Source organism: Hyperolius riggenbachi, chromosome 3 (genome assembly GCF_040937935.1).
Source record: "Hyperolius riggenbachi isolate aHypRig1 chromosome 3, aHypRig1.pri, whole genome shotgun sequence".
NCBI lineage: Eukaryota > Metazoa > Chordata > Amphibia > Anura > Hyperoliidae > Hyperolius > Hyperolius riggenbachi.
In genome coordinates, this window is record NC_090648.1 from 174,937,563 (window position 1) to 174,951,714 (window position 14,152).

The 14,152-nt window shown below is 42.8% G+C and overlaps 1 protein-coding gene across 1 annotated transcript in view; it reads left to right on the forward strand.

Moving 5' to 3' along the window:
• LOC137563182 (ras GTPase-activating-like protein IQGAP1) overlaps nt 1-14,152 on the forward strand; it is a 180,306-nt gene that overhangs the window by 76,242 nt on the left and 89,912 nt on the right. Inside the window, 1 exon segment of the mRNA XM_068275319.1 lies at nt 13,395-13,551. Within this exon segment, the coding sequence (XP_068131420.1) occupies nt 13,395-13,551 (157 nt within the window).

Genomic DNA, 14,152 nt, shown 5'->3' on the forward strand with positions numbered 1-14,152 from the left:
GCTCGGTGTGCACCAGCCCTTAGGCTAATTTCACACCAGGACGTTGCGTTAGAGGGCACGTTAAGGTCGCATAACGTCCCCCTAACTCAACGCCTGGTGGTGCTGGATCTGGACGTCAGAGTGAGCCGCCTTGTGCAGCTCACTCTGGCGTCAGTGATGCCGTGATGCGCACTCTTGTGCGCATGCGGCATCACGTGGTCCCGCCGGCCAATCGCCGCACAGAGCGGCTGCTTCAGGAAGTAAACACTGCACGTCATAACGTGCAGTGCATATTAATTAGCCATGTGCCTGGCCGCTCTCTGCTCCTCCCCAACATTACTGAGCATGTGCAAGCAGTCTAACGCGGCTCAGCCGCGTCCAAAGTACTGCATGCAGTACGTTGTCTTGTGACGCAGCATTACAATGTAACGCAACGTCCGCACTGTGAACAGCCCCATTGATTTTTCATTACTGTGCGGTGGGCTGCGTTACAGGCTGCTCTAACGTGCGCCTGTAACGTCCCACTGTGAAACCAGCCTTACTCTTTATTTATCTAGGTTTGTTTTGAAGCTTTCACACGTGAGTATATTCAAAGCAATTCTGAAATAAACTTTACTCCACTTCAGCTAATCTCTCCCATGTTCAACATACCTAAGTTGTATGTCTCACTGATACAGTATTATTTTGCCTTGCTGGTCAGAGCCGCAGAAAATACTGGGGGTGCTATCTTAAAGTCCCATACAAGTGTTGTTGTTAAATTGAACCTGGAAATTATCTTGCCTGCACAGCTGTAGCTACATTGTACAAGTTGATTGCTGCTGCGGACACTAAAGGGTTATTTTTACCTTTGCTACAAGTTTTACACCAGAATACTTTTCCTGGCAAGTCTAAAGGTGCTTACACACATTCAATTTTGATTGTCCAACCACTGACCAATTTTACCACCTCAGTATAGTATAAGGGCCAACAGACTTTGTAGGCGAGCTTTGATGCTACATGGAAGTCTTAAAACTGGCCAATCAATATTGAATGTGTGTACCATGCTTTATAGTGTTCTGTGTAGAGACTTGTTTGTCAGAGACTCTAGAAGTAGAGTCTGCTTTATTCAGGAAGGTGTTATTTACTCTACTTTATTCAGAAAGGTGTTTGTATACAAAAGCTGTGTGTTGTATCACATTTATGATGGGAGCCCAGCAATAGATCATGTTTTTTTTTGCCACCTAGTTGGCGTTTAGGTGCAATCATCTTGCACTGATCCGAATTCAGGAAGCTGAGATTTCCTTGTTGGTAACTATTTTGCCAGTTGCCTTTGTGTTCTTATTACATAATAAAATGCAGTCTCAGTGTGAACATGTATGCCTGTTCTTTTGCTGCTGTAGGGTAGATATAACCGCGCATGTCATGCACTGACAGCCGTTGGGACAGGACACAGGCCGGTCCAGGAAGCTGGCAGGAGGTGTGTGTGTGTGTGTGTGTGTGTGTGTGTGTGTGTGTGTGTGTGTGTGTGTGTGTGTGTGTGTGTGTGTGTGTGTGTGTGTGTGTGTGTGTGTGTGTGTGTGTGTGTGTGTGTGTGTGTGTGTGTGTGTGTGTGTGTGTGTGTGTGTGTGTGTGTGTGTGTGTGTCGCGTCGCGTTGACAGACCTAGAGCCCAACAGGCTTAGGTCACTAGTTAATAATATGGAAGTGCATTGCAGAACACATAGCAGTAGGGCTACTGCTGAGATTTCATATGATGATCATTTGATGCTGTGTTTTTGCTTGCATCAGTTTTTCCGGATGTGGCTATATTATTAATAATGAAATGTTGCTTTGTGTAGATTGCAGCCACCGTTAGACATCTTTTCCATTGGAATGATCTGGCGGACCACTGTTTCTGAGATGGCAGCAGCTCTCTGCCCTTTTTTTTTATCAGGAATCTGCGCTTGGCAGAGTCCACACACAACTTGCCTGGTTTCCACAGCAACAAATGCAGAATGGTTTTTTTTTTTCCTTCTTCCTTAAAGTGATGCTGTAAAAATATCAAAAAAAAAATGAAGGGGTAAGGCTTTATATATACAGCTTACAGATCTCTATACTACTTCGTCTTATGAATGCTGCAGAGATCCCTTTTAACCCTGGTACATATGAATGAGCATAATCTGGAGCATGGTTCATTGCAGAGGCTGGGAAATGCTGGTCTGTGGCTTTGGTTCCTGTCTCAGACTTCCATCCTAAAAGTGGGTTATTATTAAAATGGAGCAAAATGTTTATCTGCAGAGCTTATTTAAAGGAAACCTAAACTTAGAAAGATAAGGATTTTTCCTTTTAAAATAATACCAGTTGCCTGACTCTCCTGCTGATCCTGTGTCTCTAATGCTTTCAGCCACAGCGCCTGAACAAGCATGCAGATCAGGTGCTCTGACTGAAGTCAGACTGGATTAGCTGCATGCTTGTTTCAGGTTTGTGATTTAGCCACTACTACAGCCAAAGAGATCAGCAGGACTGCCAGGCAACTGGTATTGTTTAACAGGAAACATCCATATCCCTCTCAGTTTAGGTTCCCTTTAAGTGCACCTGAACTCAGAACATTCTCTCTGCTCTAAAAGATAAGCAGCAGCATAATAACCTTTAAAGAAAAACATACTTTGTTACAAATCCTGCAATAAATCTGCATTCTGTCTACTTTCTGCTTCCATGGAAGCAGACCTATTGTTAACATGCTGTGTTTACCAATTAACTCTCTGCTGTGGCAGGCAGCGGATACAGCTGAGGGATGAAATTACAACTTGTGATTAGACACAGATGAGGGGTAATTAGACAGACTAAACTCTCTAAATACTTACAAGGTGCATTATTTGTATAAGTTTTCCTCCTGTTTTGTGCAAAAGTTCAGGGTCAGTTTAATAGCCTGAGCTTCATTGTGTTTGGCTGTAAAAGTTCTTATTTGGTGTATGAGCTGTGTCCGCCAGCTGCTTTAAGGCAAATACTTGATTTCATGTTCCTGCAGCATGTGTGTGCAGCTGCGATCTACTCCTAGTCTCATAGTAAGCATTTGCACTTAGTAAGGGTACGTTCACACTGCACGTGTTTCCAGCCGCGTTTTGGAAACGCGTGCGGGTGGCCCGACACGCACGACATCAGACAGTGCATAGAGGGCACTGTCTGATGTTCACACTGCATGCGTTCCGGACCTGTGCGGTCCGGGAACGCATGCTGCACGCATTTTTAGCAAAAACGCGTGGCTGTCCCATTCACTTTTCAGTGATGGGATCAGCCACGAAACGCACACAAACGCGGATGGCGTGCGTTCGCATGCATTGCGTTCTGCACACATGGCCATCCGCGTTTGTGATGTGAACGGGGCCTAACTTTAGCAGCACTCCTGCTGGAGATGTGTTGCTATGACAAGTCTGTGCAGCATGCCCCACTTGTTTATAGTACTGCCGGTGCTATGCCTCGCTTACACTATGCAAATTGTGCATAATATTTCATAGCCCATTATTGTGTATGGTACGCACATTTTTCCAAACAGGTTATCCAGAAATCCGTAGCAGACAGTTGTATAGTAACATAGGTTAAAAAAATACTTTCACCTATTGAATTCAACCACCAGTGCGACAGTAAGGCTCCCTGCACACTGTAAATCCGTTTTGCGATTCCGATTTGCAATTCCGATTTTTCCTGAATGCAATCAACAGAAAAACTGATCAAAAAACGCAGCATGCAGTAAAATTTAAAAATCGGAATCTGGTGTAAAAACCGATTAAAAATCGGAATCGCATGCCGTGTGCAAGAGGCCTAATTTATCTGATTCTGCTGTGATGCAGATGTGTAAATCTTTCAATTGAAAGCCATTGGCAGTGACATTTGGCTTAACACTATAAACTTCTGTGCTTATTTACAGTAGAAGAGAGCACAATAAAATGATACAAGGAATCTTTACTGACCAGCTGGCAGAATTTAGCCCAGCCTTTCTCACCAGGAAGCCCAGGGTTTCCTGAGGTCTTTGCAAAGCTTCCCTGGCATTTTCCCCTTCTGAGACAGTGGTGGGCTGATAAAGTTTCAAAGTTATCTCTTTGGCTCCTCTGTCCTCTTCACCTATTGTATGCTCGCCCTGAATGTGGTAGGGGTGGAGTGTAAGAACGCACACTATAGTAGGGGGTATTGAGTTAAGAAGCACTTAGACACCCTGAACAGTAGGTAAAAGTAAACATACATCACTTACCTGGGGCTTCTGCCAGCCCACCATAGGCCGTGAGGTCCTCCTGGCTCTTCTCAGGGTCCCACTGGCGGCTCCATTACCGGCGATACCTGGGCCGGGTGATCCACTTCCTGGATGCTCCGTGTCATCACGCCGGTCCGCATGGCAGTCCTGCGCATGTGCGGTTTTCTAACTCTGAACTGCGCATGCGCAGGACTGTCACGCCAGCCGCCGTGATTACTCGTAGCGGCCGGCGTGATGACGCAGAGTGTCCAGATCCAGGAAGTGTCCCGACCCGGGTGTCGCCTGTAATGGAGCCGCAGCAGGATCCGAAGAGGAGCCAGGAGGACGTCTGGGGACCTCGCGGCCTACGATGGGCTGGAAGAAGACCTAGGTAAGTGAAATTTTTGATTTTACCTACTGTTCAGGGGCCCTTTAATTGGAGGCTAGAATAATGAGCACATTAATAAAAAGCAATAGAATAGGTATTCTGTACAACATGCGGCACCATAATAAGGTTAGGTGTAATAAAGAGTACTGTTTAATTGTGGGGTCTATAGCAAGAAACACTAACCTACCCTAGTATAATAGGAAACACTGTGAGGAAGAAACATGGAATATGGGCTAAACAAGAAGGCTGTAACAATTAACAACCACACCCACTTGCATCCTGCAAAATAAATTCCTAAAGCCCCATCTACACGATTCGATTCTTTATACGAATCGATTATGATTCTATTTACGATCCGATTAAATCCAACATGTCCGGGATTCGATTCAATTCGATCTGCCATTGTTTTGCAATGGCAAATCGAATTGAATCGAATCCTGATCAGACATGTTGGATTTAATCGGATTGTTAATAGAATCGTAATCGAATCGTATAAAGAATCGTATCGTGTAGATTGGGCTTAACCACTTCACCACTGAGGGGTTTTACCCCTTGAGCACCAGAGCAATTTTCACCTTTCAGCGCTCCTTCCATTAATTCGTCTATAACTTTATCATTACTTATCACAATTAAATGAACTATATCGTTTTTTCCGCCACCAATTAGGCTTTTTTTAGGTGGGACATTATGCCAAGAACTATTTTATTCTAAATGTGTTTTAATGGAAAAATGTGGAAAATTCATTATTTTTCAGTTTTCGGCCATTATAGTTTTTAAATAATTGCATACTACTGTAATTAAAACCCATGAAATGTATTTGCTCATTTGTCCCGGTTATAAAACTGTTTAAATGATGTCCCTATCACAATGTTTAGCGCCAATATTTTAATTTGAAATAAAGGTGCATTTTTTTCAGTTTTGCGTCCATCCCTAATTACAAGCCCATAGTTTATAAAGTAACAGTGTTGTACCCTCCTGACATAAATATTTAAAAAGTCCAGTCCCTAAGGTAACTATTTATTTTTATTGTAAATTTAATTTTTTTTATAAATTACAAAAAAAAAAAAAAATGGAGTGTGGGAGGTAATGAGTTAATTTTTTGTGTATAATTAATCTATGTGTATGGGAAAAATGCTTTAGGGTGTAGTTTTACTATTTGGCCACAAGATGGCAACAGTAACTTTTTTTGTTTAATGCGACCTCCAAGTGTCCTTGGAGGAAGTACTAGGAGGCTGGGAAAGTTGTTTTTTTCACAATGATCGCGCTGCTTATCAGAGAAGCAGCGGATCATTGCGGGGCTTAGATCAACGAACGGGAATGGACTTTCCCGTTCATTGATCTCCGGGCAAGCGGCCAGCGGCGTGTTTACGAGCGGGAGGGCGCGCTAGAGCCAGCGGGAGCGCAGGCAGCGGCGGGAGCACGGAAAGTACAGATTTCTCCGTCCCTGGGGGTGAAAGGATGGAAAAAGGGACGGAGAAATTCGTACGGGCGGGGGTAAAGTGGTTAATACTCTCATAATGCAGGGTTCCTTGAGATCCAAAAATGATTTGAAGTGTTCCCCCAGGGTAACAAGGGGATAAAGGCAGAACTAACTTTTCTGTAGTTGAGGTCCTTGATAAGTAACAGGTCTGCTCCTAGCTGTGAGATATTAGAGGCTAAGCAACCATTGGGTCATGTTACAGAGACTGAGCAACCATAGGTCCATGTTTCACAGACCAAATGACCGCAAAATCTTTTACAAAGAAGCCCTATTATGCCATATTACAGAGACTGAGCCACTGATCACTACATTACAGGGACCCTTGGGGTCAGGTTACAAAGACCCAGTGAATCTGTGACAATGTTAGAGAGCTCGATCCACCTCATGGCCATATTACAGAGCATGGGTGACTAAAACTGCACCTTTCAAAGTACGAGTTGCCACACAGCCACTTTACAATACACGAGCAGCCATAAGGCCACCAAAACACTAGTGACCACGAGGCACCTGTACAGACCACAAGGCCATCCTGCAGACCATGTGGGACAACAGGTACCACAATGCTCCTTTTTAGAGAGTAAGCAACCACAAGGGCCAAGAGAAACTACGCTGGCAATGTTGCAGACTAAAAAACCACAGGACCATGTTACAGACCTATTTTTAAAGTTAAATAAGAAACACAGAGAGCCCAATATAGTGTAGTATGTATTGGAAACCGTGGATAAATGTGAGAGATGAATATACTCACAAACATGGGTTACCTCTTAGGCAACCACTGTCGATGCAGGTGAGGAGATTAGACCTGTCCTCACTCGAGATTAAGATGTCGCTCTCTGTAGATCAGGAAAATAGGGGTAGGTCACCCCTCCACCAGGGGTGGACACAGTATTATCGTAAGAGAACAGAGGCGCCAGCAGGATAAAAGGTAATAAAAAATTTAAAATTTGCTGGGAGGCAGTGGTGGACTTACCTCCGGAAAGCAGACTCAAAATACTGTCTGAATTAAACAAATACATTTATTATTGGTACCCCAAAAGATGCAACGCATTTCGCAGGCACAGCCCGCTTCATCAGGCATTAAGATAGGGGACAAACAGTAGCTCGTCAGTAGCACGAATAACGTGCTACTGAAGTGTTATTCCTGTCAAAACCTTTTTAACTTTATTTGTAGTATTGCCCGTAATGGCTATGCTGGTTACGTGGGTTAAGATGCAATTATATGATACATTTTATAAAGCAGTTGCATAGATTAAAAATTAAACCCAACTATTGTTTCCCTTTTTTACTATTTGTTGTCTACCGGTATTTAATTTGGAAAATGTGATGAATGTGCAATAATGGAACAGTGATTGCATTGACATCCTTGTGTTTGGCCAGAACTAGCATGTCTTCAGGTTTGTGTTGAGCCTGTCAACATGGGACAAATTTCTTGACCTTACGGTTCTCATTGACCCTACTGCTAGGACAGGAAATGGGAGACGAATTAAAAAATAATCTTATAGTTCAAATTGGAGAAGGTCAATAAGATGCAGTTAATTTTGAATTGTGGCAAATACAGTATGTCTATCCCCATCTCCTCTCCATAGGACAGTACATGTTTCTCTGCAGGGAGCTGAGAAGCATATGTGTACAATGCACATTTGCAAACTATGCAAGTAATCCCAGCCCAGCAAACACTTGGTTATATATTGCAGGCTGTGCACAGCCACAGCTTCCTCCCCAGGCCCCAGTAGTAATATATGCAGAAGGCAGCAAGCTAGAGTCTCCGCAGGAGCGAGCTCACAGCATGTACAGTAGTCAGCAGAGGATGTGCAGCATCTGTTCACTGGTATTGGATGACTCTGGGTCTGTAATCACAACAGCTGTTCTGTTTGTACACAGTAGATATAGAGTGGACACACCCTACATTTACCATTAAAACTTCTCCCAGTTCCGGTTAAAATATAACTAACTAACTTAAAGGTAAAGGGTAGAGAAACAAGAATTGCAATCATATCATCACACATTCTATTACTAGGTGAATTGATTAAAATGATAGCTATGAATTAGGTTTGTTACATTTTACAATTGAGCCAACTGGAGAGGTAGCCTGTCTGAGTAGTACAGGCTCGCTGCTCTGCAGGTGTTGGAGCAGATGCATGGTGTTCTGTTCTGTTGTATAATGTCACTGCATCCACTGTGTGTAAAAACTGTGCAGTGCGGTTGTCTGTTGCGATAGCAGATAAACCCAGACACACTAAAAATGAACCTGTGTGAACAAGCTCATAGGAAAGCTTGGATGCATTCTGAATGTCTGTTAAACCCAATCTACACGATACGATTCTTTGTGCGATACGATTACGATTCTATTTACGATCCGATTGAATCCGACATGTCCGATCAGGATTCGATTCAATTCGATTTGCCATTGCAAAACAATGGCAAATCGAATTGAATCGAATCCTGATCGGACATGTTGGATTTAATCAGATCGTAAATAGAATCGTAATCGAATCGCACAAAGAATCGTATCGTTTAGATTGGGCTTTAGTCTGCTGCTGTCCTCTCCATTAAACGATTCTGCAGTGGAGCTAGTGTTGACCCTAAAGCCTGAAACATACGTGCGAGGACTTTCAGCCATTGAGATTTGATCTGGATTGATCCCTCAAGTGATAATTTAGGGCCTCAATGCAGTACAAACGTGTCTTGCATATATTTGACAGCCTCCAAATTTTAAGGGGGCCGAATGCTAGTAGATGGCCACCAGACGCGACCAACCGATTCTCCTCTGATCGAGGATTCATTACTGCCACATAGTGCAAATAGGTTTTTAATAGATTTCACCTTAAAATGTATAAAATAATCTATGGAACCACCCCAGTGTAAGGTCAGCTGGCAAGACGCCCCCACCCCTCTCCCCATCTAGTGCTCCCATCTAGTGCTGCCTGAATGTTGGCAGCGGAGCACACATGCCTGTTCACTGGCAGACTCCTCCTGTCACAGTGTGTCCTTTCTCCAACCTCGCTGTCTGTTTGTTCCTTGTGACCTGGCAGCATGTATGTAGTCACATAACGTGCATTCAGCAGGGTCAGGAGGCACCCTGGCGGGAACAGAGACCGGGCACAGGAGGAGGTGTTCCAGCAGACAGAGAGCACTCTGCTGCCAACACTCTGCAGGGGCCTTGGGGGAGCACGATTTTAGATAGTAGGAGACCTGGAGGTAGTCCATTGATCGCCTGCTAATCCACCGCCATGCATCCGCCCCATTTCAAGTGAGATCTTTCCATTCAGAACTATTGATAGTTCCTATTGATTTCGGATGATAATTGATTGAAATTACGATCAGATAGCCATGTTGGGGTGTTGATCTCCAACAGATTTAATCCCAGTGACTGAATCTGCAGTGAATGCACATCTTTTCTGTCCTGTCTGATAGTTTTGATCCATTTTGGCCAGAAATCACTCGACATTATAATCTGGTGGCATATTGGGGCATTGATCTTCAGCAGATTCAATCACAGTGATTAAATTTGCCAGGGGAAATCACATAATGTGTGGACACCTTTAGACATAGACCAGAAACAAGATGGGATGATGTAAAGGAAAGTTCTAAGTTTTGCTTCACATTGGCAGGAATTTAAAATGCATTCATTTATCCTGGCAGAGCCTTCACCTTCACTCCTGACAGATTCATGCAGCAGCTGCACATTCACCTCAGCAAAGATCTGACACAGCTGTATATAGATTCCGGATTTGCTCCTCCCCCACTGAAGCATTGGCTGTTAGTCTTTTGGCAGATTCTTAGTCTTCTTAGTAATCTCTTTGACTCATGAATAAAGGAAAGAGAAGCTTGCCAAACTTGGTGAGAAAGCAAGAACTTCATATCCTCTTTAGTCCTACGTTAGTCACTGATGTTTTCATCTGTGAATTTCAGGAACTCGATTATTCATTTAGTTAGATCTGATCTCAACTGCAAGCCACAAAACCACCTAGGAGCATTGCTGTCACTTTTTTGGTGGGTTGTGAAATATTTCAACTACTACAAACTACAGTATTTGTATAAAGAACGTTACAGATATACATATAACTCTAGAATTGTATCTCTTAAGGACACCTGAACTGAGGGGTATCTGGAGGCTACCATCTTTATTTCCTTTTAAACTATGCCAGTTGCCTGGCTGTCCTGCTGATCTTTGGCTGCATTAGTACCTGGATCACACATGTGAAACCAGCATGCTGCTAATTTAGTCAGACTTCTGTCAGAAATATCTGCTCTACATGCTTGTCCAGGCTCTATGGCTAAAAGTATTAGAGGCAGAGGATCAGTAGGACAGCCAGGCAACTGGTATTATTTAAAACAAAATAAATATGGCAGCCTCTATATCCTTCTAAGTTCAGGCATGCTTTAAAGTAAACCTGAGGTGAGAGTGATATGGAGGCTGCTATATTTATTTACTTGCTTCTGTGCATGGTTGGTGCCTGTTGTCATTTGGATTACTATATTCTTTACTCTGGGAGTTTCATTGTTGCTGATCTGGGCACTGATCACACGCGATGGTGTCTATTTTTAAGGCCCATTTGGACAGGAGATTATAAAAGAGGAGTTCAGTATTTCTGCCAATCGGTGTGCTCACCTCAACCTCTAAGTGAAAAATAAACCAATGAATGGGGATTGTTGGTGTCCTGTTTTCACTGCATTGAACATGATCAATGAAAGCAGCTCCAGCTCCAAGCCATAATCCTATATATTCTCTCCTAGCACCTCATAGCCCGTAGCTCTGATTGTAGTCTCCTGTTGAACAACTGTGGAATAGCAATCCAATCAAGTAATTCCATTTTCTGATATAGCCTCCTCACTACAGCAGATTTTAGGGGCAGTTTGTAAGGTACAAATATGCAGTGGAATACTTTTTGTGTGTATCGACATGCAATAAAACTGAACGCAAGTTCTTGCCTGTGGAGTGCCTCCTTCTATTGTACCGTGGAATACTTTATCCATAGTTCTGAAAGTTGTAACTTTTACCAAGTTACCATTCGGATGACAAATACTAAAAGTGTACCAGAGCTGGCATAAACAGAACAATTAATACTTACCCGGGGCTTTCCTCTAGCCCCATAAACATGTGCGAGTCCCTCCTGACTCCGATTCCTCAGTTAATGAAACCACCGACTCCAACTCCGACACCAGGTACCCAAAATTGATCCGACTCCACAGCCCTGCTAAGTCGTTGGGCAACTGCCACTTTTTGAGAATGGAGATGGCAGCCTCCACATTCTCCTCAATTTCAGGTTCCCTTTGCACAACTACATCTTCCCCCAGATTGCTGGATAAAACCAGGGCTGTGGAGTCGGTACAAAAATCATCAGACTCTTAAGTTTTTGTAACCTCCGTCTCCAAGTACCCAAAATGGCTCCGACTCAGACTCCTTAGTCTAATACTTACCAGAACTAAGGATTTGGTACAAAAATCATCCCACTCCGACTCACGACTCCTCAGTTTATGAAACCTCTGAGTCCAGGTTCCCAAAATTCCTCCGACTCCTCGACTCCATCTCCACAGCCCTGGATAAAATGTGCACCTTTATTACCAATAGAGCCTAATAAGGAGATTAGACCAATAGGCACGTCACTTATAAATAATACCCTCATTTACTGCCTGTAAACGTCTACATAGGTTGTTTAGTGGCCGAGACGTTCATAGATTGGTAATGACATTTTTTTTTTATATTAAAAAAAAGAAATAAATTAAAAATAAAGTGCCGGTATGGGGCAAATGATGGGGGAATTGGACTAGACCGCCTTCTGGGTTTTCCTGTGGAATGCTGTCAGCAAACAACGGCACAGGCATTTACTCTGCACTTTACTGGGCTTTAGGCTGCAAAAAGAGTCAGACAGGTTTGAAAGCTAAATATAGAAGATCAGTTCAGGTCATTCGCGTTAATATTGTACACACAGATTATTTTTTTAACTTGAAAATACAAAGCAAGGTGATTCATTGCTTTGCTGCAGCCCAAAATAAACCATTCCAATCTGGATAGATGCAGGTGGAGTGGCTCATCTGCCACAGTCTTGTCTTTTAGGTATCGACGTTAAAGCTCTTTAGTCTCTCGCAGCATCCATCTGCTTCCGCCTCTATCAGGAAAATCGGGATTGGGATGCAGGGATGGGACGAGACAGAGATACACATTCCATTGGAGAGCCCCAAGGCTTCTCTCTGGAAGATAACAAGAAACTGATGGCGGATGCTGATTCATAGCTAATCTCCAGTATCTGAAATAGTTCTAAAAATGGAAAATGATAGAAAAGATACATTCCAAAATGCTGATAATTGCTTCAATAAAAACGACGGGTTTTTTTTTATGTTAAAATTGGGATTGGCTACATCTGCTTTGTAGTTACTAAACTGATCATAACGTGAGGATTCTGTAATATTTCCAGACTGGACAAATCACAGGGGAAATGTAAACTATTCTTCTAAACATTTCTGAATTATGACTGACCTCATTTTTAACTGTCTTCATCAGGTTCCAAAGCACAGGTTTTCATTAGCTGTATATAGGCACGTTTTTTTTTCTTCAATGTTCCTATTTTTAACAGTGAATGGTTTAACTCTAATGCTGAGAATACACGGTACTCCATTAGATGGCTCGATAATTTCCAACATGTCCGATCACCCGCCGGATCGATTCCGCGCTTGATACCGCAGAAAAAGATAAGGAAAATGAGCGGAACATAAGCGAATCGCCCACAGGGACGAGTGGGAATCGATCCAGCGTCATAATCGAGCCACAGAAACGCACCATGTATTCCCAGCATTAGTCAGTGTTTTACTGCCATCTGTATTCCCAGTGTTGAGATAACCTTACCTTCCTGTTCCTGAGGCATGCCAAGGGATTAGAAAGAAAATCTTTTCATGAGTTATTTGGGAAAAGGTGGGGCACTAGAGTTGTATCACACACTGCTGATTCACCTCTCTCTTCCTATCCTGATTCCATTTGTTGCAAGGAAAGAAAGTAAGTTGAGATAATCTTAGTGAGTACCCTGGCAGCTCCTTTCTGTCTGTCTTGTAGATTGACCATACTGTGTATCACCCTTGTGTGGAGTACAGGTCAATGACAAGTCATTTATTTGTGTAAACTATGTGAGCCAAATACCAGCATTTTAAAGCAGATGTAAAATTGGTAATACAAGTACCGTATATTGCATCATAGATCAGCGTTTCATGTAAAAAGCTACAGTTAAGTGTAACCACACTAATGCTCAGTTTTCTTTCATGTAAAATGTGTATGTCCGTAAAGTGTCCGACTAGAAATTAGTATTAATACTTTGATAATGGTATTCCACCTATCTTTCATTTCTCCTAATTCTTGTAATTTCTGTCTTGCAGATGGATGGAGGCCTGTTTGATGGAGGAGCTTCCTCCTACTACGGAGCTAGAGGAGGGCCTGAGAAATGGTGTTTACCTGGCAAAACTTGGAAATTTCTTCAGCCCAAAAGTTGTGTCACTAAAGAAGATCTATGATCGGGAACAGACCAGATATCGTGTAAGTGTTTTACCATCCAGTTGCTTTTATGCAGATTTTTCATGAAACACTGTATATACTAGAGCTGACCCCCCAACTTTTACCTAAAAAAAAAAAAAAAAACCCTGGAAAAAATGTTTGATCCGAATATAAGCCGATGTTGGCAGAAGCCACAACCATATATTAGAAAAGCAGCATAAATTCAGCAGATTGCAATAAGCCAAAACATAGGCCCTACAATGGAGATGGACATGCAGAGAACCCCTGTTGCAAAGTCTAAGCTTGGCATAAAGCTAAAGCAAGGAATGCAGAGCCACATAGTCATGTATCTAAATATTGCTATAGGAATGCAAGGATTCTCACCACTCAGTAGACACTGTCCCTGTATGCCTTCCAAGGCTACAACTCGAGATGTTATCTGGGACCTCCCATGTTGATGTCAAGTGTGTGGTCTCCCTCAGATGATGCGTATAGTGGGGGTTACTTAAAGAGTGACTAGAGTATAAGCCACTTTTTTGGGCCCAAAAATTAGGCTTATACTAGAGTCTATACAGTACATATGAAGAGTGCAGTAGTTAGACTCTTATCTCCTCTAAGTAAGAAGAACCCCTTGCTTGAGTAT